At 32.0% G+C, this 27,771-nt stretch overlaps 1 protein-coding gene across 1 annotated transcript; it reads left to right on the top strand.

Moving 5' to 3' along the window:
- Positions 1–27,422, top strand: LOC129225388 (mitotic checkpoint protein BUB3-like). Its single transcript, XM_054859916.1, has 6 exons — positions 1–95; positions 2,062–2,276; positions 7,816–7,885; positions 10,855–11,006; positions 14,543–14,723; positions 25,150–27,422. Exons 2-6 carry the CDS (start codon positions 2,073–2,075, stop codon positions 25,527–25,529), a joined length of 987 nt encoding a protein of 328 aa, XP_054715891.1. The 5' UTR covers positions 1–95; positions 2,062–2,072; the 3' UTR covers positions 25,530–27,422.
- Positions 27,423–27,771: the final 349 nt, after the last annotated feature.

Below are 27,771 nucleotides of genomic sequence, written 5' to 3'. Positions count from 1 at the left end.
GCCAAACTAGAGAATTGACGGCAGTATTTGTGAAGTTTTTTTTTACAGTATTAATATTGTTCCTGTTATTTATTTCACAAGATTTTGTACCAAAAGTAAATATACCGGATTATTCATCGTATCTTTTGGCCATAATCATTTACTATGTCATATTCGAGTTAGAATTGTTGGTTAAACAAATGAAATGATGTTACATTTTAATATGGAAAAATCACAAAATATGTTCATATTCTTGTACTTTAATGTTTCTATTTTTTATAAAATGATATTGCAATCTCTGTTTCACTTCCTCATTCATTCCATTTTCCATAATGTATAATAGTTTATGGAATAACACAGGAGAACTCTCGAGAGGTCCTGAGTCACCCCAGTCACTGAAATCTTCTATTTTCGAATGTGTACTTCAATAGATTTGAACCCGAACTTTAGTAGCTTAATTTCTAAATGTTTCCTCTCCAGAGCACATGCCTGTAATTATTGTTTTTCATTTGTTGCAAAACCAGTTTCATTTTTTGAAGGAAACTTGTAGTTGGAGGCCAATTCCAAAAAAACGAAATCGCTTGAGTAAAATGTGGACAATTTACTTTCAATTTCAAGGTTCATACCAATTATACCTGTGAAAAATGCATAAAATTTAAAATGGGTATGCTAAACTTGGATGCCACATTTTGATTGTGTTTAAAGAATTTATTTGTATCGTTGAAGATGAAAGAGTTTTCAGTTGATTGAAATTTAAATGTTAAATTGTAATATGTTATCACTTACTAATACTGCTTGATTCATAAACTATGACTGGTATTACTTCTGAAGTAATCTTAACTTACTACTTAAAGTATAAAAATTATTGTTTAAACATGCAGCTTGTCATGTAACCAATTTTTTGATATTTTAAATGGCTAAGTTTATAAGTTGTAACTGATTTCAAACTATTTTTATAGAGATTTTTAAAGCTAATAAGATGTCACATACACCTTTTTGTTCTTTGTGATGGAGGTTGCCAAGAATTTATGAAGCTTGTTTTTAACTTTTAAAAGTATTTGTTGTGGTCTAGTTTAAAAGTTATGAAGTTTTTTCATTGAGTTGTTATCATTTATGACTGGCATGTTTCCAACATCTGAAAAGATAAAAAGAAATTGATCAGTAGTTTTAATTTCATTTTCATTCTCATTGAACGTCACAGACCAGTAAGGTATTGAATGGAAAGACTAATCTAGGGCAAGTGCTTAACCTACGGCCTTTGGGCCACATGCGGTGCGTGATGCTGACTTGTGCGGCCTGTTATTTTGTTGTTTACTGTTACAAATAAAAATGCATTTTTAGTCACTACTCAGTGTCATGAATTTTTCGCTCAATGTTTAGAAATTATGAAAAATTAATACTATCAATAATATACAAGTATTGATTACAGCAATTCTTGGTTTGTAATTTTATTTCTTTTTCCGTATTTAGCCATGTTATTTAGAAAAAAAATCACAAATATTTTGAAATTTTATGTTTATTTTGGCCTGCAAGAATCATTTAAAAATGATGTGTAGCCCTTGGGTACAGGTTGAGCGATGAGAACTGCTGTCCTTCAGCACTTGACTTGTTTATTATATGCCTTACTTCATTATTTTTTTTATATATTTTAAATTTTATTCTAAAACTTTTGACTCAACCAAAAATCTTTTAAGGGTCTGTTATTAACTTTATTTTAAAGAATGATTACTACGTCATCAAATCCATGCTGTTAAAAAATGAATGCAAATTTCTTCAGGCATATCGCCAAGATTACCACTTATTATAAGTATAACAGCTATGTTCAAAGCTTTCAGAGCTAAAGTGGATCAAATTCATTTTCACTTCAGCTCTAAATGCCTCTACTTTCATCTTTTGATTTATAGCATAGATATAGCTATAAAATTAATAAACATTTTAATTATAAAAAAGTTATGTACTTCTTTTATAACTTTCTATTTTTTTAAAACTATTTAAGCACTTGACTTTGAGTTCCAAAGTCAAAAATGGCTCAACAAAAGTAAGCAAGATGCTTGTTTAAAATTATGAATTGTTATTCAATAGATTACTTCAAGATGACTCTAGCTGACACTCCAAATGAGATCCAGCTGGATAATATGCATACTGATCTTATATCAAATATCACTTTTGGCTCATCATCAAATCAGTTCCTGCTCACTTCATCTTGGGATTCAACTGTGCGATTGTATGATGTTAGTAACAATACAATGAGACTAAAATATACTCATGAAGCACCTGTTTTAGACTGCTGTTTTCAGGTAATGAGGTTTGTGGTGTACTGATAAAAATTTGTATGATACATGTTTAATACATATTTAAATGCTTGTATTTAAAAAACAACCTTTGCAATCTTCCTAGTTACTTAACTTAATTTTTAAACTGTACGCTATTTAAAATATCTCTTTTTGAACTTAAGTAAATAATTACAAAACATATAGTACAACTGTATATATCTAGGCAGAAGTATACAGTTGAACTCTCTTACAACGAGAGTGGATAATTCAGTATATTTGGTCGTTATAACTGATTGCTTTTAAAAAACGAGTGCGAAAAAATTTATTTTGGGCTGTCATATGCGTTTCTTTTGCTATTGCTTCCAAAGAACATTCATGACCGAAAAACATTGTCATTTTCACTCTTGGTTCAAAAAAAAGTTTGAAGTATTTCTGCTGATCACAAACCCTCAATTATGTTAAGGTTGTTCAGATTAAAATTCTTCACATTTGTTGTTACTGTTGATTTTGTTATTGTTTCTATTTATTTTTTGATCAGCATTAGCTAAAGTTTGAGCTACAACAGAATTGATAATATTAGCATCAATTGATGTATAATTTTCAAATGCTTCCTGTCATCATTTGCCCCCAGGATTTATGACTCATTACTAACATTTGGTTAACTTCAGAATAGTAATTTTCCAAAAAAAGGTAAACTAAGCCAGAAACCAATATATAAACGTTATGAATCAAAGAAATATTTCTCGCTTTTAGTGGAGTTGACTCTTCTAAAGTGAGTTATGCTCATATGAACTTTACATTGTACAACCAAATCCTGATTTCATCACTAAATCTGGGTTCTCGTTAAATCAGAGCTCACTGGAAGGGTCTGAATTGTAATTAATGTTATGATATACAGTGGCTCCCAAAAGTGTTCGTACACTTTGAAATTTTTTAGTAAAACCAAAATAACTCGAAACTGAATTCGAATATGAAGTCCAATATTTTTTCACATCTTTCCTATGTCATTCTAAATACAAACCATTGGTTTTTTTCAAAATATTGACGGATCTTCTTTTTAAATGGGCCAGAAAACGAAGAGACAGAGAAATAACACGCCACAAAAGTCATCGTACACTCAAATATTTTCGAATAAATTCATGATTAAATTTATCATATGGCGTTTTATTAATATTTTTGCATTGTGTTGACCCTTATAAGTCATTTGGCTTTACTTTTTTGTTTATTTATTCCTTAATATTGTGCTTATTACTATAAAATGGCTGGTATTCGTAAAAAACAGCAAACATCATTCAAAATTTGAATTTTTTTCCCACAGTAGTGGTAAATTGGTTTGAAATGTCTCTAGTGTAGTTAACTTATTTGCTTGTATAGTAAAGTGCTTGATAAGATGCTTTAAAGAAAGAAATCGGACCGAAAACAAGGCAAGAAAAGGTCAACCGGCAAAGTTGACAAAACGTAATCGGAGATTTAAAGTTGAAAAATTTATGAAAAATACACATTTAAGTGCTGTAATAGTTTCTGCAGAGTTAAGTGAAACATTTTACATTTAATTTTCACCTAAAATTGTTCGTCAAGTTCTCTGATTAGCTGTATTAAGTGGGACCTCTTCCCGCAGAAATTTTCTCGGTCGCGCGAAAAACAGAAAGTTTATGCTTTTTGTCGCAAAATCAATGATAAATAAGCTCAAAACGTTTTAGAATTACGTCTTATTTACAGATAAAAATTAATTCAACATTTTTGGTTAAATTGTTGTATAATTGTAAGTCGAAGAAAAAATTAGGAACTTTATCTTTAGAACGTAGTTGAATCAGTTAATCAGGACGGTGGAGGTGTTCTAGTGTGAGGGTGCATATCTGCATCAGGACTTGGTAGTTTGGAATTTTTTGATGAAATAATGAATCATGCTGTTCCTTTAAATATTTTAAAAACCAATTTTGAACTCTTAGCCAAAGATTTGGTTATTGGAAACAACTTTGTTTTTTATCAAGATAACGATAAGAAGCACACGGTTTTCAACATTTGCGTCTAGTGCCTCGAAAATTGTCCTAAAGTATAGAAAATACCCCCTCAATCTTCAGATTTTAACTTAATGTAACGTATTTAGAGATATCTGGAGGCTAGATTACGAAAATAGGGCTTTAAAACGAAAATTGAGCTAGAAACAGTAAGACTCGAAGTGTGGTTGAACACTTACTCTGAAATTACGCAAAAAAAAAAGAAAAAAAAGAAAGAAAGAAAAAGAATGAAATCAATTCTCAGACGTTTAAAAGGTGTTATGAATACTGTATGATATTCTACTAATTAATTACTTAATCAAAAGTTAGATTATTCAATAATATATAGACATTTTATAAAGTGTACGAAGACTTTTGTGAGATAAAATTTCCGGCACTTTTTGGTTTTTGATTTTTAAAAAATTAAGTTTAAATATTTTTTAAAAACTTTTCATGTAGTTTTGTTAAAAATTGATCATAGATCTTATAATTAAATACCTATTAAAAAATATTATTTCTAACCAATGGATTGGGGCCTGTTTCTTTGAAAGTCGAAGGTGTACGAAGACTTTTGGGAGCCACTGTATGCATTACTATGATTCATTTAATACTCATCATGAGGATCCATTATAAAATTTAAATTATTTAAAATTTAAACTTATTTCAATTGAGGGACTCACATTATTGAGGTACATTTGAATTTTTCAATATGAAACATTTAATTTTGCATTTTGTAGCACTACCTTACCCTCTAGAATCCCCCGTACCTACCATTGTATTAGGTAAAACTTTTTGGATGGGGCCTCGAAGACAGCTCTTATGTTTTGATCCTGATCAAGAGCCGAGCTACCCCTGATACAGCATCTCTTAAGATATTGATTTGAACTGGAAACTTGGACGATGTTGTAACTACAACAGGTTGAACATGCCCCAGTTACTATTCATTATCGCACATGTTATCTTTGACCGGCAGGCATTGAACCCACAATTTGTATCAGGTAGCTGCAGGCCCATAATTTCAGAAGTCAGTGTTCACAATTGAGACTTTTCCTTGCTTTTAAATGCACGTATCATGCGGTCAAACCTTGTTATCCCGACACCCAGAGAAAAAAGGTTCACTCTGAGTGTCCCATCATTTTTTCCAAAGACTGGAGCTTTTGACAAATGGTTTTAATCTGTACAGCCCAACCTCCCCCCCCCCAAGGCATATTGAGATGAATATCATGGGCAAAAACACAGAAAATTTAAAATTGAAGTTTTTTCTAGTTAACATGGGAAAACAGAAAAAAAAAAGAATGAAAATTCCAAAAAAAAAAAAAAAAGTTCTTACTTGATGATTACTTTATTTGTACAATGTTTCCATTAAGATAAATATATACCTTTGTGCTGAAGAATAAAATAAGAAATAACAACATCAGAAAGCATAGATTACAGATTCCTGCAGACACGTGTTTTGGCATTACAAGGAACGCCTTTTTTAATGCAAAATGTAATGAGTTTATGGATGGAAAGACATCCGACAAAAGCCAAGAGCTAGATAATAAAACAGCTTAAAAGATAAAAATAGTGGATTAACCAAACACCAATGAGAAAATTATAAACCAATAAAGACAATAGGAATGCAAACAAAGGGCATAAGCTCTCTCATAGGCACAATAAAGCTGAAAGAAAGAATTCAATTGGACATATATTAAGCCAAAGCTAAAACAAAAAGAAAATGGGATACTGTGAACCGCATGAAAGGAAAAGCTGAATGGAAGAAAAAACATCAGGAAATGAAAGAAAAAATTAAATGAAAAAGTGGGGGGGGGGGGGATGTCAACCTAAACAAAAATGTTAAAAATAAACAAAGCAAGATTGATAAAAATAAATGGAAAATGTAAATAAAAAAGTATGCAAATTTATAAAAATGGATTTGGAAAGGACTGTTAAAAATATAAGCGCCAAACATATATTGGAAAAATACGGAACTGCTTTAACATCATTCACTAAGTTAGAACTGTTCCTCAAAATATAGAAAGATTCCCAAAAGTCAAGATCTCATAAATTGGGGCATTTTTGGATAATCTGAAAAGAGTTGAAATCAAAAGAGTGATTCGAATCCCAACACTGTTGAGCAACATTAGACTTATTTAATTGTTGTTTTCTCACGTAATTTTGATGCTCCTTCAAGCGAAATTTTAAAGCACTCTGAGTCTGTCCAATATAGGCAAGTTTACAACTACAGTTAATTTTATAAATTCCACAACAATTAAGAGGGTGAATAGGATCTTTAAGAGAAGAGAATGAAAGCTTATTTATAGGAGAGAATACCACCTGTAATTGGAAACGTTTTGGAATCTTAGAAACCTGGTAGCTTACAGATATAAAAAATGGCAAAACAACCAAATTCTTTCTGATGAAAGTTCGGTTAAGAACATTAATTTGGAATTTATTTGAAAGTTTTTTTATAAATGGAATCAATTAAAATTGGTGAATAGTCTCTACCAATTGCCACTGCTTTAAGATAATTAAGTTCCACATTAAGAAGTTCTGATGAAGAACAAATATTAATAGCACAACAAAAGAATTGAAAGCAGAATATTTTTGATTTGGTGGATGAGATGATGGTCTATGAGGAGGTAAAGAAACAGCAAAAGGTTTGCAGTAGTTCCAAAACCAATTTCAATACGAGAAACATGTACATCAAGGAATGAAATGCAATTATCCCGTTCTTTCTCACAAGAAAATTAAATATGAGGATCGATGGAAAATAAAACCTCATCACTCTCAAACTGATTCTGGTTCATTAGAACCAAACAATCATCAACATACCAAACATAGAATTGAAACTGCAGTTTTTGGAACAGCTTAACCTCAAAATAATGCATGTAAATGTCGCTAAAAATTGGGTTAAGTGGGTTTCCCATAGCCAGACCATCTAACATAGTATAAAATTTCCCATTAAAAACAAAAAAACATTGCTTAAGACATATACAAGTAAGGAAAATAAAATCCTCAATTTCATATTGTAGGTGAAATGAAGTTCAGAAAGTCCTCTACGAAAGCATAACAATGAACCCTCAACGAGAACATTTGTAAATAAAGAGTTAACATCAAAAGAAGCCATATTTTTTTTTATGAAATAAGTTTTTTTTTTTTTGAAAGCTTGTCCTAAGGTAGCTGATAAGACACTTGGGAACACAACATCTAGGGCAGAAGTGAACAGTCTCCTTATCATCTCCACAGTATTAATATTAGGGTAGGCAAGGGAAGATAAAGCTTTAGCTAAGGAAGGATGACTTGATAGCATTCTACATTTGAAAATATTTTCAAAATACTGTAAGCATCTTTGCCAAAAATTTTATGTCTGCTGATTCGGCAAGATATTGCTAACCGGTTCCCCAAACCTCGAGCAGCTGCACAGCAAAGCATTTTAGCTAGAAGTACATATGTTAAAGTTCTAGCTTTCACAAGTTTTAAAAAGTCAGTTCTGTTGATTGAGATCATATTTGATTGGCTAGAAGTCTTTATTTTTTATTAATTAGCGACAGTCTTATTTCAGAAAAATATTGTGTATTTTCTAGGATGCTGTGCGTTGTTGCATTGGAGGTTTAGATGGTAATGTGAAAATGTATGATTTAAACTCAGATTCAGGTAAAGTATTTCTTAATTTGGAACTTTTTAAATCATTTTTTAATGATTCATATTGAATTGTATGACTCAAGCTTAAATACTTAACTTAAATGTTAATTAGTTCACTTGTATATTTCTAATCTAATTTAAATTTTAACAGTAAAAAATCTAAAAAACTGCTTTGTAACATTATCAATTTTTTATGTGTTGAATTTTAGTCTTGTTAAGACTTTTATTTAAGATTTATAATTGTTAAGTCTTTTAGTTATTTACAGTTCTTGAATTGATGTGAAAATATTTCTCATTTATGTTTAAATTAGTTATATATTAACATTATCCATAATCAGGTATTTGAAATTGTAATGTTTTTTGAAAACATAACTCTTATAGGTAACCTCAATTTTAACTAATATCTTTTTTGATTAAAGTGAAAAACCAACGTAAATAAAGCACAAACTCTGAAGAAAATACAGCATATAGCTATTTCAAGCATACAATGGAGCCTCTTCATAAGTGCAAAAAGCTCACCAAGACAACCAGAAAGTCGTGAGAGAACTAACATCAACCACGTAGACACCGGTATTTACAGGCCACCATTATAGGTATGCATTTTAAATACAGGTGTCCACGTAGTTGGTGTTAGTTCCCTAGCCTTAAAATAGCTATATGTGCTGTATTTTCTTCAGAATTTGCTTTATTTATGTTGGTTTTTCACTTCAATCATATTGTAGCACTAAGCCTATTTGATAAATTTTCATTTAATGTTTTTTTGTTTAGTTAACTATTTGTTAAACTCAACTGGTTCTTCCTTCAGTACATTTGATTGAAATTTAATATTATGAGGCATTGTACAATAACATAGTTTTGGTTGCCTTTTTGTTTTTAAGAGTAATTTTAATGCAAAAGTAATTATTTATTTTCCTGATAAGGACCAACTTGAAATTTTTTTGCTTTAAATAATAAGCACAGCTCAGTCAGCTGTGCTACAAATATTCAGAAAAATGTGTTTTTATATCAAAAAGTTATCATTGGTTAAAAGTTAAAATATTTTTAAACAGTATTAGTGTTAAGCATAGCATGAGAGACTAGAGCCTTTGCATTATAGAGGAGAAAGATGTGACACTAATTTGTCTTTTGACCTGTATGAGGTATGCCAGGATTCTTGTTAGGGAGGAGCAAGAATCAGCACAAAAAGAGGGTAATTTCTTGTGTTTCAGAGGGTTCCCTTAGTGTTTCCCGGTGTTATGATCTCAGACTGATTGGAATTAAAGTTCCTCCACCCCCTAAAAAAAGCCATTCTATGCTATTTTTGGTCAGGGAGGGGGAGGCGGTTAAGCGGCTCTCCTCTAGAAGTTTCTAAAAATTTAAGCTGTACAAACACACTTTTAGATTATCTTTGGTGGTATTAGGGAGGAGCATGAGGATTAGATTCTCCTTTAGGGAGGGGCTTTTTTTGTCTTTTGCAGAGAATTGATACAGTCGTTGTTTTTCCATCCCCATTTAAAAATTTCTAATCTGTTGCTTCCAAGTTAATGCAAACCAACACCAATTGTGAAATTTAGCCTTAAAGCTTAACTGGCTGCTTATCAATTATAGATAATCAAGAGTTTTTTTTAAATAAAAAATTAATTTATTCTAATTACTATAGTTGGGGGATTTTCATCTAGAAAAAAATAGGCAGACTAAGTTTTGTAAGTTATTCAAATGTAAGGATTATTTTCAGTCTTTCTTAAAGTTTTTGAAAATCATGTCAGTTATTGTAACTATGAAATGTTGTAACTTTATTAATAATATAGCTTTAGAAATGTTTTGCTTAAAAAGTTTTTTGATATGCTTTTCTGATAATTTGGGGGGGGGGGTGAAATATAATTATAAATAAATAACATAAGCTGGCAGCTTATGTGATTCCTATTCTGGGCTGATGCGTGCTAAAAAGCACGAAACTGCAGTCCTCGGATGGAATAACTGAGCTGGTGGTGTATTTTAAGTATTTCTGCCTTAGCCCTAGCTTAGGGCGGTAACTTACTACAAAATTAGTGTAGTAATAGGCAACTTGAAGTAGCTGCCGATCTACTTTCCAAGTTTGGACAACACTAAGATTGACCCTTGCTGTGTTACTGGTAAAATTTCGTTCAAACCAATGTTTTCTTACTTTAAAAATTAGTGAAATATTGGCAAAGTTTTATTTGCAAATCCATTGTAACTTTTGTGGACATTTCTCAAGAACAAAAAGCAAAATGAACTTTTTTCTTGAAAATTAAAAATTGAGTCACTTCCAGCAATTGTAATAAGTTTGGGGAAATGTTCAAATCACTTTGGATTCAGAAGTTGAGCTTATTTTAATTTCCAGAAAATAACATGTAATATTTCTATGACAAAAAAACGTGGTCCAGAATATTCAGTAAATTACCGCCCATTAGCCAGGGCTAAAGCAGAAATACGTGAAATACACCGCCAGCTCAGTCATTTCCAGCCGAGGACTGCAGTTTCGTGCTTATTAGCACTCATCAGCCCGGCATAGGAAAGTGACTGAGCTGGAGATGGAAAACCTCTTAAGGTAGCCAAGAGTGTGAAACAAACTGGTAACTAATCCAGAATGTTGCAACGATTGACTGAAAACAGGATCAAGATCGCTGGGTTAACTACTGCTGAATTAGTGCAATAAAACTGGAAAAAAGAGTCTTGTTTTGAGAATGAAACTTTCAATTACGTTATATGTTGATAGTAAAATTTATGAGACTGATTTACATGTTTATTATCAAATGGCATAATTTGTTTACGCATTGAGCTGTTCTTATGTTACAAATACGATCACAAAGCAGAGTATTCAAAAAGCTGTGTAGTAGATATGCAAATTATTATATAAATGTATAATGAACAGATTTCGGTTCATTGAAAGTCTATACTGCTTTTTTAAAAATTGTTGCCTGTTTTAGTATAGTGCTATTGTTTATGTGTTCTCATTATTCTTTTTTTTTTTTTTTGTACAGAAGCTATAATTGGTAAACATAATGCTGGTGTAAAATGTATTGAATACTATCCAGAGGGCAATGTTGTTGTTACTGGAAGCTGGGACAAGCAAGTTAAGCTGTGGGACACAAGATCAAATACTTGTGCAAATTCATTTGAGCAGCCAGATAAGGTAAATTTATACCATAGTTTGCATTTTTAAAACATGATTGAAAATATCTCCTTTAAAATTACTTTTACTATTTTAAAATTTTTAATGTATTTTGTTTTTGTTTAATTATTTTTGGTCCAATTTTTTCTTCAAACTAAAGTGTAAAGTCTCTAGGTCTTACTCAGGTGACCCGCAAAGGCGATGGTGCACCCCCCTAAAACTCTACATATCGCCTCTTTCAAAAAATGAAATCAAAACCCCCAATATAATCACCCCCTTTAAAAATTTCATAGCTCAGGCTGTGCCATGATCCACCCCCTCTTCTGAGCTCTTCTACATTACTAGACTGAACTCCAAAGACATCTTGAATAGGAAAAGTTAAATGTAGTTATTTCAATCTAAACATTTCTGTTGCTTCATATTCTGAGTATTTTAGCTCTTTCAGTTTTACTTTGAATTTTTTACATATTTAGATACCTATTATGGCTCTTTTATTAGCAAGTAAGTGTTGATACAGGAATGCAAAGTATTTGTTTCTACTAAAGCAAATTTTTTGGATATTTTTAAACTATTATCTTGTCCATAGAAGTGCACTAAGGTTTAAATATTTCCAAAAATTTAGAGGATGAATTTTGCAAATTCTGGAACCTAAAGGCTGTATAGGAAGTTCTCTGGTGGCAAGCCAAATCTAAAATGTGCAGCTAAGATGAATCGTGTAGTAATGCATCGTGTTTAAAATAGTTAGGTAATGCATCATATTTAAAATTAAATTTTCTACATTTGAGTACAAAAATGTTTTTCAGATACAATTGGTTTAGAGTTTGTGAGGTAAAATTCTTGTGTCCCGGTTAAACATTTCAAAAATCTGGCAAACCTAGTTATTACTATCTTTAACTGTATCTTTTATTAATATAAATATTTTGTACATTTCTTACTACGTACTGTTTATTATTCAAGAACAATGCATTACTTCACTCTATGATTTTGTTTAAAAAATCTTCTGAGATATTTAATTTTTTAACTTTAAGCCTAATAACTAATTTTAGCTCTAAAACATTGATTATGCATAGATTCAGAGGTTCACTAATAAATTTTTTGGAGTGTAAATTAATAAAAACCTAATTTGTAGAATAGTATTTAGATCATGTGAAAACTTCAGCTTTGCTATTAAAAGTTTCAGATTTGAGGTGGAGTAACATATTTTCATTATTATCACATGAGTACTATATATACTAATCTGAGGGATACTTAGTATCCCTTAGAACTCACTAAATTGAAACTCATGCAAATAAAATATTCTGTAATTTGATTTGAAAAATGATGTTTGAATAATAAAAAAATAAATTGAGTTAGTGCAAGTGCATCATCTGGCTTATACTTAAATTTTCGATTTTTTATGAGCAGTTTTGTCAGATTAAAATGGATCTGAAAATGCAAAAAAGTTGCCATTAATTCTTGAATGCAGTTCTAAACAGCTATGTCTATGCAGGTTTTGAATATTAAGTAATGGCACAAGTACTAGTAGCAATATATTTTGACATGATGATCAAATTTACTTTAATGGACATTGTGAACTTTGTGAGTATGCATTACATTAAATCATAGTTGAATATTATTAGTTGTAAAATACCTTGTAAACGTTTAAAATGTCGAAATATAATTTACTTAGGAGCACACATTTTGTAAAAATAGTTGACCAGGGTTTATTTACTTAATATTGCAGCAGAATGCACAAAAAATATTGATGAGAGAAAAAAAAAAACATTAACTATGTGATTTAGTATTTTCCATTTCCTTTATATATTTTTTACTAGTAACCATTGCCAGCTAAATAGTTGCTGCATTGTGTTTTCAGTTATTAGTGGATTTTTATCATTTCATCATTCTTCATACAAAATTTTAAAGAAGCTAAAAAAGACCAAATAGAAATACTAACAAATTAAAAATTGAGTTGATCATTTTGTAATGTAGTACTAAGAGGTAGAATTCTTATTGCTAGAATACTTTTACTTCTTTTGTAGTACAAAACATACATAAAAAAATTTATTTGCGAAAACAAACTTAGTTTTCAAACAAAAATATGGAGGAGGGAAAGTATAAAAAAACTTTCAGCTCTCTTTTTAACAAATAATAAATTATTACAGCAGATGAATTCAAATACAGTGACTGGCATCTTATATTTTGTGAAAATAACGTGCATAAATGTTTTCAGAAATTGAAAAAATAAATTAAAATGTAACACATTTAACATAAAGTGTACATTTGACCTCCACAATAATTTGCCTATGTTTGTAACATAATATTTATTTCGTACCTTAATGAAAAATATTAAAAAAGCAAGTACAGAATTATGACAATAACAATTCCAACTTTTTTCTTGTCAATAGTTTCCTGTGCTGTTTAAATAAAAGGTATTATAAAATGAGCATTTAATAATAACTTAAATTTTGTTGGCAGTTACCAAACACTGTGAAACTTCAGTAATTTGATGCGCAAATAACTTGACTATCCCTCTAACTCGACAGCTTTTTTCCAAATGGTTGGCCTAATACTAATTTCAATGGGCAAAAACCTCTCTAACTTGACACACTTTTGTAGGAACCTCTATAAATCAAAGTCGACATACAGTTGCTATTCAAGCTCAATTTTGCTACCAACATTCTTTCTTATTGACCTTTTCTCAAAATTTTACGTTGCGGTTTCTTGGTCAGTCGATCCTTTTTTGGAAAACTTTTTTAGAGAATTCCATCTTTTGTCCAGGGGAGTCGGCCACCACACTCTGTGCAGTAGGTGCAATTCTAAAAGGCTTGAAAGGGTAGAACAAACATACTCAGAAGAGTCCTCTTGAGAAAGAAGGCATCATGACATGTTTCTCAAAGAAATGTGAGCAGGACTTTTTATCTTTTTTTCAGACATGGGACTGACAAGAAGCTTTTATCTCCAAAATTATGGACTTATTCCTCACCAGGGGTGGGTGTTCCCATAGGGTATACTTCATATGCACCGTATACTCTCAAACATTTTTTAGATATATAGCGTATTATATCCTCAAACTTCAAAAAGTTTCATATTACGACATATTATGCATATGATCGCAGACACATATTGTGCAAAATGGTTTACTGGGAGTATACCTCCAGAAAAATTGATGTAAACATCACTGTTCCTCACAAGGTATTCAAATGGTAATTAGGGATTTTGTTATGTATTTTTCGAAAAAAAGGAAAGGAAATTTATTTGCTGGAAATTTTCATAATGTGAGTGTTTTTATAATGTGAATGTTTCAAAATGTGAATGTTCCCTTTGGGTTGTCGAGTTACTGAGGTTCCACTTAACTCATTTTATCTGGTACAATTTCTGAGATAGTAAATTTTTCTAATCTAAAGTAAAAGTTTAATTAATTTGTTGTTATGCCATGTGTTGTAGAGAATGACTATCGACAGTTCATTCTTAAAATTTTTGATAATACTTTGCAGTGCAGCGCATAAAACATCTTTAAATTGAAAGGGAAAACATTTATTTCTTTTATGTATATTAATAATTTAAATGCCTTTTAGGTTTACACAATGGCTATATGTGATGACAAATTAATTGTTGGTACTGCTGGTAGAAGAGTACTTGTGTGGGACTTAAAAATGGGATATGCCCCACAGCGTAGAGAATCAAGTCTCAAATACCAAACTCGTTGCATTAGATGTTTCCCCAATAAAACAGGCTATGTGCTTAGCTCTATTGAAGGTATGTAACATGTTTCACATTTGATCTCTCTATTTTTCCTCCATAAAAATGAAAACATAAGCTTCCTGAAATTTCTTTTTTTATATTGGACCTGAATCTGCTAATCAATTAAAGCAGTAATGATGAAAGCTGTTCATCCCCTTGGAACCCAAAATATTTATATTCATTACTTGACAGTTTCTAGGATAGGAATGGGTGGAGTAAAATAGCTCATGGGATAAAATGGGTGAGGTTGTAATCGTAATGTAAATGCAGCCAGTGCCTGACCTGGGGAAGGGGGGGGGGGGGAGCGGGCCCTGAGTGGCAATGTCTCAGGGATCTCAAATTCAACCTATTCTTGTGTGTGTGTGTGTGTTTTTAACTTCAGGTAAAAACTTATAGGAAGATGGTTAAGAGCAGCAGTTTCAAGCTTTTCCCCCCAACTTGAAAAAATTTAAGATCCAACACTGAAACACAATTAAAATGGATTTTTTGAAGCCAAAATTTGTTACAGTATTTCTTAGTTTGTTAGCAGTAATTTTTAATTTATATCATGTTTAAAACATTTTACAGTCAGCCCCGCTTAAACGAATATCAACGGTTCCGACGCACCTTATTCGGTTAAGCAGGGTATTATATTATATGCGGAGTACAAGAAACGTATTTTTGAAGTATTTTGCTCGTATTATGTTTGTTATTACTAGGATAAGTGCTAAATGATTCTTTGTAACTTAAATATATTACTCTTAAATTTCATCAATATTAAAATACTTATTTATTCATTTTTTTTGTAAATGATAAAAAAAATTACTTGTACTTCATATGTAAATGCATAAAAAAATTATATTTTTATTTACTTAGTTTCATTTTTTCTTAAGGACCTCTTCCTCAATTTTGTTAGTATTTTGGTTAATTCTCAAAACCAGAGTTTAGAAATCCCAAGTTCTTTCACAATTATCTGTCTGTATTTTCCTATTTTTAATTGCTTCCAAAACTTTTAATTGAACACATAAGTTTACATTGTTCCTTTTGCGTTCATTTTACCACACAATTAGTCCAAAGCAGAGCAGAAAATCAACAATTAACCGATTTCGGAAAAAGCCTTTCCGTATTCTCCAGCTACAACCTTATCAAACCAAGTCTAACAACGTCATTGACAACTGTCTGCTCCAAGAATAAGAACTAAATAGCCCTGGGAACCACTTTTCTATACAGAAAGCAGCCCAGTTCTTTGAGGCATTAAACGGGACAGGACCAGAGCCAATCAAATGTTTTCATCTCCACTCACTGCATGGGATCCAATTCTCCTAACACCCAACCCCTGCACAACCTCCGATGCATTTTTCAGCCTGAGATAAGATTACAGCTAGAAGCAAACTAGGATAACTGTTAGCTCCTCTTTTGTGCTTTGTTACAAGTGATCTTTTACTTTCAAGGGGTGAACTGGGATTTTTTCGCAAGAAATAAAAGAAAAATTTGACTTGTAATTGTACTGTATGTACAATAAATGAATACAGTCGGATCCCGACTTACGCGAGGAATGCATTCCAAGACCCCCTCGTGCAAGTCGAAATTTCGCGTTGTGGAACAACGTATGTTTAAAATTTTTTTTTATAAGCATACCAAATCATTTCAGACATGTGTTAACACCCCTCAAATTGTTTCAAACCATTTCTTAACTATATATTACCGTATCTTTTACAAAGAACTGACTTTTTTTATGTATTTTAGAAAAAGCGATCTACTATTTAACATAAATTACTGTTATGAAGCTCAAAATCAATGATCAATGACAGACATGAATTAAAACAGTACAGTACTTACATTAAGTACATTACTGCATTATAATAGCACTGAATGATAGATATCGTAAGCTTAATTATAATTTTTAAAATGATAAAAACGATGGTTTATGCAGTGTGGGAACACTCGTCTTTCTAGCCTTTTTAAGCCACAATGAAAGCAGCTTCCAATTTCATGATGTTTGTACTTTGTTCAGATACAAATCTGCGAGCTTCAGTATTAAAACTAAATTCTGAACTTTTACGGATTTCCTTTTCTTGACTTGTACTTATCAAAGACTCACTCATATCCAATTGTCGCACTACCTTCGAAGCACTTTTTAATTGTTCAAGCATATCGAGAATCTTGACCTTTTCTTTAATGGTCAGAAACTTTCTCTTTTTTTTCCACTTTCCCCAACTTAAGACGAAAAAGCGCGTTTGGGAGCCATTTTATTTTATCAACGTTGATATGTAAAATAAAATAATAATAAAAAAAAACCTTAAGAATCGGAGCAGTTATTTGTATAAACTAAAGCAAAGCGTTGTTTAGACATTTTGCGAACTTCTGCTTTCACAGATGCTAAAAGGGTGGAAGTCCATTCGCAAAACTAATATTTACTGCTTTAGCGCCAACGAAGCCCGTTCTAACACTCCACCGCTCCTTTTTCAAAAAATTTCATGTTGCAGGCGAGCAATTTGTTTCCACAATAAGAAAAAATCATTTCTCATGAAAAACTCCCGTTATAGCCATTTTGCGTAAGTCGGATCGCGTTGTAGTGGGATCTGACTGTATTAGGAAATGCACTTAATTACTAAAGGTGATGCATCTTTATTCAACACACAATTTTATGTATCTAACTAGCCATTTTCTTAATTCCAAACTTATCTACATCTGTTGCCACTCATACAATATTATTTAATTTGCACGTTATGGTTATTATTATGACAGTAGTAAAAGTTATTGCTGAAGAAACTTTGAATTAAGTGAGATGAGAAAGAGTTGCTTAAACGGGGAAATTTAACATTATTGCTATAAGATTTTTTTTTTTGTTCCACAGATTCATATTCCTGTAAGCGGGGTATTCGATTATCCGGTACCCAATTAAGTGGGGATGACTGTATAAGCATCAGATATTGTTTTGCAAAACATACAGTTAATAAATTTCTAAAAATCTTCTGTAGTTTATTAAATCACAAATCAAAGTTCCTTACAGCAGAAGCTTATCAGATCTTCTAAAAGCAGCGAGATAAGAAAACACTGATTATTTTTTTCTGTGTGTGTTTTAGTTCAATTGTTGCTGGGGTAAAATGATTCATAGTTAAGCTTAGCAGGTTTTTATATCTAATGTGTCATGTTTTTCCTGCAACTTTTATGAAAAAAAGTAAACAATCTTTAGTTTACTACCACTCTTAAATTATTCTATTTACACATTTATTTAAATTAAAAAATAGCAGTGATAACAAAAAAAAAAAAAAAAAAAAAAAAGCCACCAGAAGCTATATCATCAACTTTAGATCTTAATATAGCACCCGTCCTTCCTTTCCAACTAAACCAGGTGACTAAAAAACAGCGTAATTAACAAACTGCTCAAACTGTCAAAAGAAAGAAAAATTAAATTTTTACTTGTAAAAGTTTTTGTCTCTGAGAAAAAAGGAAAAGTCTATGATAACATTTATAAGACAAATCACACATGTTGATCAGGGAGGTACACAGAAATTTTGAGGCCCTTCACAAATGACCTTAATGCCGCCCCTCTCTCCTCCATATTGTTTACACCTTCACCCCTTCATATAGTTCACACCTCATTCAATTTGTAGTCTTCACACTTCCCCCCACCCCACCATATAGTTACATAAGGAAGATTTTAACCTGTTTAAACCAACAAACCAACAGATGTTTTTACAAGTTTGTCGCTTTTGGAACTGCATATTAAAGAATGGTACTTTACAAATGGAATTTGAAGCTTTTAATATCCAGTTTGTACATTCCTCAGTTGTTGCTGTTTGTTTGGTTATGCTTGCTTGAAGAGGTTCATCTAGTCAACAATTTATGAAACGTTGAAATGAATACTCAAAAAATTTTTTTCATACATTTAATTGCTTTAAAAAAAAAAAAAAAGATGCTAAAAGTATGCTCTTCATGAGCTCTATTCCATAAGCTCTCCAAATACAATTTCTGTGGTGACGTCCGAGTTAGGATCAAGGGATATCCCCGAGAATTGTCTGGGGTCTGCTCTCTGAAGGTTTTTCACTATTGAATATTGAGTTCTGAAAAATGCAACTGTAGGAACTATTTGTTGTAAGATTGTAATTCTTGCTAGTGAGACTAGACGAGAAAAGAACAGAGCCCCCAATCCCGATATTTGCAAAGAGCTTGCCTTTAGCAGCTTAGGACTTCTAGGCATCATTCATCTCCTAGGAGTCCCTTGCAACCATCAATCAGCATTATTCTAAACTTCAAATATGTTTTCCCTCCTTAGAAATGAGCTACTGATAGACATGGCCCAAGATAATGAAGGGCCCTAGACCAGACTATATTTGCTAGGTCCTCGGAAGTCAAAACCGTAAAAACACAAACATTCATGAGGAATCGAGAGGGCCCACTTGAGTCGTTCAAACACTTGCTGAAAATGACTCACTTGTACAGAACGTCCCACATTTAAGCAACACCAATTGGTTGTATTAGGTTTAATGCGCAGCAGCTTTTATAGGCTAACTGTCCGTTTAAGTAAACAGAAAAAAAAAGGGAATATAGGATAAAATCTCAATTTACTTACTTTTTTTTTTTGAAATAGACTAAATCTTGAAAAATTTTACTTATTTGGGGGCCTCTAAAATCAGAGGCCTTAGGCCCTAGACCATGGCTAGTTAGGTTGTTTAATAATCTGACCATGCTTATAGCATCAAAACTAAGTGGAGAATTTCTTCTCTTTAAAAAAGGATTGGTCGTATTTGTGTATGATGAGTTTTCAAACACTGATATAATGTACTACCTTTTTTGACGTAACTCGTGCTAGGCACTAATGAGTTCCAATCATTTATTCTTATACAGGCCTCCCTCGTACAACATAGTACCAAATTTGCTATTATTATAAAACGGTTTCGATATTACACGGTACAAAACTTTAACTCATAACTATGCGGTTTTGATGTAACACGAATTTTAAAAGAAAAAATTCAATTTTTGTTCAATACACTGTTAAAAAATGTATGATAATAACTAATAAATTTTTACTTGGTTTTTATGAAACTTTTACGAAAAATTGTGTCTTGGGCTCAAAAGTTTGGTTTTCCCGTATAACACTAACTTTCAACTTTTAAATACATACTTGATTTTTCTCATCAGTGTTCTAAAAGCGAAAAGGTGAATATTATTTTGTTTCCAATACATTGTAAGAAAATAACATTAGGGTTAAACATAAGCAAAATTTGGCAAACGATAAATAAAAAATGTACGCGAAACAAAATTTGAAATAAAATAAATAGAATGATTCCATTTATTACTTTCTTCTATATCTAATATATAGAAGAAAGTATTGGATTCATACAAAGATTCGAATTTCGAATTTTGACGTTCTGAGATGTACTGAGTCCATTTCGACTATTTTTGGAAAATGTCTGTCTGTCTGTGTGTATGTGTGTGTGTATGTGTGTCACGTCTGTGTGTGACCAGTTTTTTGTGGCCGCTCTACAGCAAAAGCTACCACATGAAATCGAACGAAACTTGGTACACATACGTGCCCCTATGTGAACTTGTGCCCATTGGTTTTTGGCGCGAATTCCTCCAAGGGGGGTGGAGCAATGGGACATTTTTTGAGTTACGCGTGATTGCTATTCCTCAGGAAGTAACTGGCGGAATCAAACAAAATTTGGTCCATATGTTGCCATTAACAGGAACAGGTGCTGATTCAATTTTGGTGTCAATAACTCAAATGGGAGTTGAGCTATAGAACGTTTTTTGTCGTCAATTGTGACTGCTGTATCTCAAGAAATAATGAACGGAATGAAAGAAAAATTTATCTGCAAGTAGCCCTTAGTGGGTATAAGAGCTGATTTTATTTTGGTGTCAACAGCTAAAAAGGGGGTAGCGCAATCGCCCGTTCTTTTTTTTCCATTGTGAGTGCCCTATCTCAAGAAGTAATGCTACGTTCTGGTTGAAATTTGGAATATATGTGAATCCATATGTAAACAGGCTTTGGTTCAATTTTGGCGCCAATCGCGCCAAGAGGTGCTGATTTATTTTTATTATCATTATTTTTTAGCGAATAAAAATAGTTTTATTAATGCAACAATAAGAAAGATAAATCGTAATAGATTGTCGTCTGCGTATTTCTCGTGATTTTAATTGTATGGAAATGATCGGAAATATTATCTCAATGATTTAAAATTTTTAACTGTTGCCATCTTATATTTGTTAACAAATAAAATATTTGTAATTAATTCAAGCAAGGTTTTTAAAATAACTTTCAATTTTCGCTCTTTGCTTTGCTTTTGCAATAATTCAGACATTGGGATGGTCGTCAAGTTTTTGCATGTGTAATTTCGTTTTTGTTGGGAATATTGCTTCCTCGTCAAGCATGGGGAGGGATCAGAAAAAAAAAGAAAAATATAGAAGAAAGTTTCGTGATGGCCACAACATACTAGTTTTATATTTTATTTTGTTGTTGCTCAGACAAACTTTATTGCTATAGAAAAGCCAGATTTTTTTTTCTTATAGAATGTGTTTTGTTCTTAGCAAATAAAGTTTTTTCTTGTTGTGCATAACAGTTTTAACCTCAGGTATGCAAAATAATTAAGTTTTATCCTTTATAACAAATCTTATTTTTCAATCAGTGCGTCTTTGCATGTTCCGGTTACCAGTTTTTGTTTGTATGCTCTATTGAACCGAAATTTCAGCTATTATAATATTTATACCTTATGACTTGGTTTCGATATAACAGGGTACACATTCCTTGATTTACATTATTTCAAGGTCTTTTATGACACGGTTTCGATATAACACGGAACATGGTTTTGATATAACATGGTACACAGTGACATGATTTATGATATGTACATGATTAATTAGGTTAAAAAATAAGTAAAAAAAAACATTTATAAAAAAAGTCACGTATAACACGGTTTCGATACTACATGGAACAAATTAACCATGTTATGCAAAGGATAACTGTATTTAATATACATTTCTTATATTTCTTTTCAATAGGTGGCCCGTCTCCACCCCCTGTGCATGCCCCTGATTGTTGATAACAAAGAAATACAAATTGTTTAACAAAATCAAGAATTGCAGTTTTTTAACTTTCCCCAAAAAAGGAAGCTAATATTGTGAAAAAGGCTTTTAAATATTCGAGAATTCAATTTTCACTCTGCTTCAATAACATTAATTTAAATTATGAATATTAATTGCTTAGTACAATGTTTTTGTGTTTGTTTATTGTAATTATATCCAAGCCTACATATGTTTAAAATAGCTTGATGACCCATTTTAGCCCATCATGGGGTAAAATAGGTCAAAACTTTTGTGAATATTTTTTGTTAATTAAAAATGCAAAATTGTTTTCCAAAAAAATCATTGAAATATTCAATATGAACCTAATGTCAAAATGTAACTTTTCTTAAACAAGGAAAACTATAACGCTTTTGTGCTATAAAACTTCAAATGTGAATCTATCAAAAATAACTATTTTACCCCACCATAATCTACACACACACACACAAAAAAAAAAGCATTTCATTGGATTTTGAATACACAAGCCATCAGGCCCACCATTTAGCGGGATTAGATCCAAAAGGGAAGTCAATTGCAACCCCCCGCTTTGAAATATTGTTTTCGCACATATGGGGGAGTGGTTTTTGTTGTTTTCTGATAAAATTTGCATTGAATACACACCCTTTGTCTCCCCTCTACTGGAAAAAATTCCAAATGAAGAGCTTGCAAGCCATTTCTTATCTATTCTTTTGTAAAATTTTGGTGATAATGTTCTGCAATTTTTTTTGCAATGATTAAAATGTATAACAAGACCTTTCATTAATTATGGGCATGAGTAGTCATGTGGGAAGGACATTTTTCTAGAAAATTTTTGAGGTCAAACATTCAGTTATGTAGTTGTATATTTTTTGTTTGACACAATACAATTTCTGATGTTTTCCTTCTTTGATAAATTTCAGATTCATTCAAACATAACTTTACAATTCCAATTTCGTACTGGAATTTTGTTGCACGGAAAATTTTGCACATTGCTTCATTTGCAAATGACAGCAAGCTGCTTCCAAATTTAATAAGAAGAAAACACTTACAGAAGATAAATAACCTTTTTCTTGATAGGTGAGAAGTGAAGTAGTGAGGAATGGCCATGCAAAAGGGAAAGAAAAAGTACCGGCATTAAATTCAATTAAAAAAAAAAGTGTTCTCATATATAGGTTATGATTAAGAAAATTCTTCATTCTTCTCTTAACTTTTAATCATTTGCTGAGATCATACTAATTTTAGATTCTGCTGATCTTTCCTCAGTATTGTGGTTTGCAACAATTCTTATACAATGAAACTTATATGAGTTGGGGCATAGTGGAATGGTTATGTTACGCGTTGCCAAGTAACAACTTAGTTTTCTGGGACTAGAAACTTATTAGTGCAATCTGGACTATTTTCATATACGAATATTTACATTATTTACAGTCGTATTCACCAAAAATGAACATACTCGGTTCTTCGTCTGCACTTTGCCTCAAACGGAGGACTTTATAGGAAATTACAAACAGTTTGTACGTAATAATAATAATACGGCACTACAACAATTGTGCCTTTGGAACACAGTTCGGCACTTCTAGAAATTTTGTCCTGTACCAGGTACGTGAGACCACTGATGTTTTTCCCAACTCCACAACACGGAGTCCTGGTGTCGTCTCCTCAATCCAAATTTTTTTTTTGGAACAGGAACCCAACAACAGGCATGCCCGTGCCACTTTAATTTTTTTAATTGGTTGACTTCTTGGCACTGCGATCATAGCTAAGTTAGGAAGAGATTTGATTTGCTTGACCAAAAAGTCTACAACCGCCCACTGCACTCGGCATCACGGCACAAGATCACACGCGACCGTGATAATTGGCCTTCAAAAGTGCGACACCGCCTAAGGACCTAACGGTGTCTTAGCCTATTCATTGCACAGACTGGACGGCACTGTCTGTTAATCTTGAGTGACCTAGCCAGGTTGGCCAGAAATAGGGACACGTAGAAAGGAGTACGTCACAGAGCAATCACTTGTAGCAACTATATAGCAACTACCTCCAATAGCGACCAATTTCCTATGGCAATGATTTTCCCTCTTATCTATATAATGTTACAAATCCTGTAACAGGAGCCATCAAAACCTTTCACAAAGACCAGCAAATTAGGAAAATTCAGCACCAACAAATGAAGGAATTTTCATTGAGAGAAAATAGTAAGAAAAGATAGTGAAAGAAGAGCCAAACTACAACATTTACCAGTCACTTTCCTATGCCGGGCTGATGAGTGCTAATAAGCACGAAACTGCAGTCCTCGGCTGGAAATGACTGAGCTGGCAGTGTATTTCACGTATTTCTGCTTTAGCCCTGGCTAATGGGCAGTAATTTACTGAATATACAACATTTAGTTTGTATAAGGCACACATAATTTATGGAACGGGAAAAAAACTTGAATAAGGGGGTAAAATCATCTTCTTGAGGGGGGGGGGGGTCAAAATGATTCCTTTCGTGTACTGTGCCCCTCTGTTTAAAAATCATCTGTCCTAAAATTGTTATAAAAAGGAGGGAGTGGTTTTTTGTACCCTAGGAATTTGAGAAGCTTCTATACACATGTTTACTTTGAGACAGGTTATCCGTGTATCTACCACCTGCAAAAGTAGAATTAGCAAAAAAAGTTCCATGAACCCCCTTTCAGTTTGCACTCTAAGCACCGTTGTTTTTAACAAAAAAATAAATAAATAAATAAATAAATAAATAAATAAAAATACAAAAAACAGAAAAGAAAGAAAATGGGAAAGCAGTTTATAAAAAATCTCTTATGTTCTGTTATTTTCATAGAAATGTCGCACAATTACATAACACTAAATGCTTTAAAAATGTTATTGCTCTTTGATAATTTTTATTATTTGTGTAATAATTTTTGGAAGTTTGATCTTATGTTATACATTTTTACTCTCTTTATTAGAGGGATAAATTTATAATAATCAATATTACTTGCTAAAGTTTGTAGGTCTCATAAGAGTCCTTTGAAAGAGTTACAGATGGTGCTTTGTTGTATTTTTAATTTATAATATTAACTGAATAAGTTAAGTAAAATAATTAATCAATGTTTTAAGATTTCAAGATCATAGGTTAATCTTGAACAAAATAAGGTTTTTATTTCACATATTATGTGTGTATTAATTATTTATTTGGTCAGTATTTGTGTGAATGGCCATCGCTATAAATTGCACCCTTTTGCTTTCTTAAGAAAAGGAAAGCATTTATTTTAAACAAGTCCAACTTACAAGTAAAGTATTAACTATTTCCTGGACTATGCTCTTTGAACAAAATTGCATGTTAAATCTTGTTGTATTTTATAATCTATTCATATGATACTTTGGGGTGGTACCATCAGATGCTATGATGCATCGGCTATTAATGGCTTTGGTTCTTTCAGGACGTGTAGCTGTGGAGTACCTAGATCCCAGTACAGAAGTTCAAAAAAAGAAGTACGCTTTCAAGTGTCATCGCATTAAAGAAAATAATGGTGTTGAAATGATTTATCCAGTCAATACAATTGCATTCCACAGTGGTTACAACACATTTGCCACTGGTGGCTCCGATGGTTTCGTGAACATTTGGGATGGCTTCAACAAAAAAAGGCTTTGCCAATTTCATCGCTATCCAACACACATTTCTTCATTAGCATTCAGTCCTGATGGCACAGCACTGGCTATTGCATCTTCGTTCATTTACGAAGCAGAAGCTGCTCCAGATAACGCAACGCATACCATATACATCAAAACTGTCACAGATCAAGAGACAAAGCCAAAATAGTTATCCAACCATTATTTTTAACAAGAAGCAAACATACTACTATATTTAAATGTGCATGAAGCTTGGGAGTTCATGCCGTAACCTGTTTTTCTTATCAGGTTATTTTATACTGATTAAAACGATCATGTTCTTAACATTTGTTACGAGTACAAGAAATAAGTTTTCGATGTTTATAATGAGTTCAAGAAACAAGTTTTGTAGTCATCTCAATTTATAAATTTGTTTCTAATTCATAGTGGATGGGGACATCATGCAGATGACGCTTGATTTTATGAACCTTTAGTTTACAAGTTTTTTTTGATTTTATATGCAACTTACTAGCACAGAAAAACCTTCTATACAAACAATATAATTTTCTAGTTGCTTTTGAAATCTTTTTTTTTGATGAACCCAACATAAAACTTCAAGCAGCTCGTTCTTAAGAATTCCAGCAATGAAGACTAAGGGAAGGAAATAATTTTCAGTTTTATTTGGCATCTAACTTTTCCCATCATTGCTTTTATTTTTGCAGAGGAACAGTTTCAAAACGGTTCAGTAGACTTTTGCTTTGTATAAACTTTTGGATGTCTTTTTAAAAGAAAAATTACTTTTTAACAAAATGGAACCTGTTTTTCGTTCAAAATATTGTAAGGAAATAAATTAATGATTATTATGGGAAGCATGAATGAAAGATTGTAAAAAAAGTAATTCAATTGCAGATACTAATTTAGATGCTGCGTGCATTTGATTTATTGAATACAGTGCCCGCCGCTTATTAAAATCACATTCATTCTGAGGATATTTGATTTTATAATGCGGCTGATTTTATAAAACGGCATGGCTACACTTTAAAAAAAAAGGGTTTTAAAGTTTAAATGCTCAAAAGAAGAAATAAATTACGGTTGTTTATATTTTATTTTTACTGTTGCAAAATCAATTGACATTTTAACTTACATAATGTACAATTTTTTAAAAACCCAAGGGTCTTAAAATATTGACGTAGCAACAGACATTTTAGCAACAGAATTTGAAAGTAAACATTGAGAAGTCCCCAGTTTAATTGCAGCATCACGCTATTTACATTTAGGAAACTTATCATACTTATGCAAAATTTCAAATTTACTTTTCACACTCAAATGGTGACACTTAGCGTGCTTGAAAGCTAACAATTTTAATTTAAAATGAATGTAAAAATGAACTGCCAACCTCTGTACATAGCTGAATGAGGACGAACTGATTGAAACTCAGTGAGTTGGGCTGCAAGATTAAAAAAGGTCACCAAGTGGAAACAGCCAGAAAAAAAAAAAAAAAAAGTACAGCCCGCACCTTGAGCTTTGTTTTTTCTTTCTTTTTTTGGTTATGTGGAATTTGTTATCTCATTAGTACTACACTGCTTTCAAATCTTGAAAGAAAAAATAAAATCCTGGTTCTATTCAGACAAGAAAGATGAAAAACCATCTTTTCCATTTTTAACATATGCTTTCCAAAAGTTTGATTTTATAAAACAGCATGGATGATTTTATTGAAAGATAATCCTCACATGCTTTAATATGGTAATAATTCTGTTCTTCTAGATTTGATTTTAAAAAGCAGCTGAATTTATAATCCTGTAATTTTATTAGTAGCGGGCACTGTACATGATTCTTGTTTTCAGTGTAGCTTACTTGGAAAGTTTTTACAAACTTTTCTTGAGTCGAGCTCAAAAATCAAGCGTCAACTGTGTTATGAAGTGTCCTTTAAAACAAAAAGTGACCAACCATGTTTATGTCAGTAAAATTCTTGTCTTCTTTTCATTTTCATTTAACAAATGTATATTCTTGAATAAAAGGCTCCTAGTTATAAAATGTTATGGATGCAAAGTTAAAGTTGATACACCCACAATCTAAATATATAAAACTGGTATGTGGGAAGCTAAAAAAAAGGCCTCATTTCAACTCATCGTTATGAATTGACCAATGGCTGCAGCTAAAAATGTCACTTGTTAGATCTAACTGAGCAGTTCCCAACCTAAGGGAAATCATCCCCCAAAGTGGCACGATTTGGCTTCTCAAAAGGGTGGTAAGTTTTTGAGGGGACAATTAGTATTTAAAAAATAAAATAAAAATTTTAAAATGCCTGCGAATATTCAAATTGAAAACTTAAAATGAGTAGACCATGGAAGGTCACGCTCCTTTGCAGGCCAACTATAAAAAAATGGAAGTTAATATCATGTAATGACAAGTTCCTTCAACTCACACTTAGCTCCATCAAACTCTCCTGTCTA

Source organism: Uloborus diversus, chromosome 1, assembly GCF_026930045.1.
Source record: "Uloborus diversus isolate 005 chromosome 1, Udiv.v.3.1, whole genome shotgun sequence".
In the NCBI taxonomy this organism is placed as follows: domain Eukaryota; kingdom Metazoa; phylum Arthropoda; class Arachnida; order Araneae; family Uloboridae; genus Uloborus; species Uloborus diversus.
The sequence above is the reverse complement of the archived record's forward strand: the minus strand, read 5'-3'. Positions and strand labels throughout refer to the sequence as shown.

What these genes read in the sequence shown, in the direction of transcription:
- LOC129225388 (XM_054859916.1), top strand. Translation starts at nt 2,073, where the DNA reads ATGACTCTAGCTGACACTCCAAATGAGATCCAGCTGGATAATATGCAT. An exon ending in TTTTAGACTGCTGTTTTCAG is followed by an intron (nt 2,277 to 7,815) that starts GTAATGAGGTTT and finishes TGTATTTTCTAG; the next exon opens with GATGCTGTGCGTTGTTGCAT. An exon ending in CATTTGAGCAGCCAGATAAG is followed by an intron (nt 11,007 to 14,542) that starts GTAAATTTATAC and finishes AATGCCTTTTAG; the next exon opens with GTTTACACAATGGCTATATG.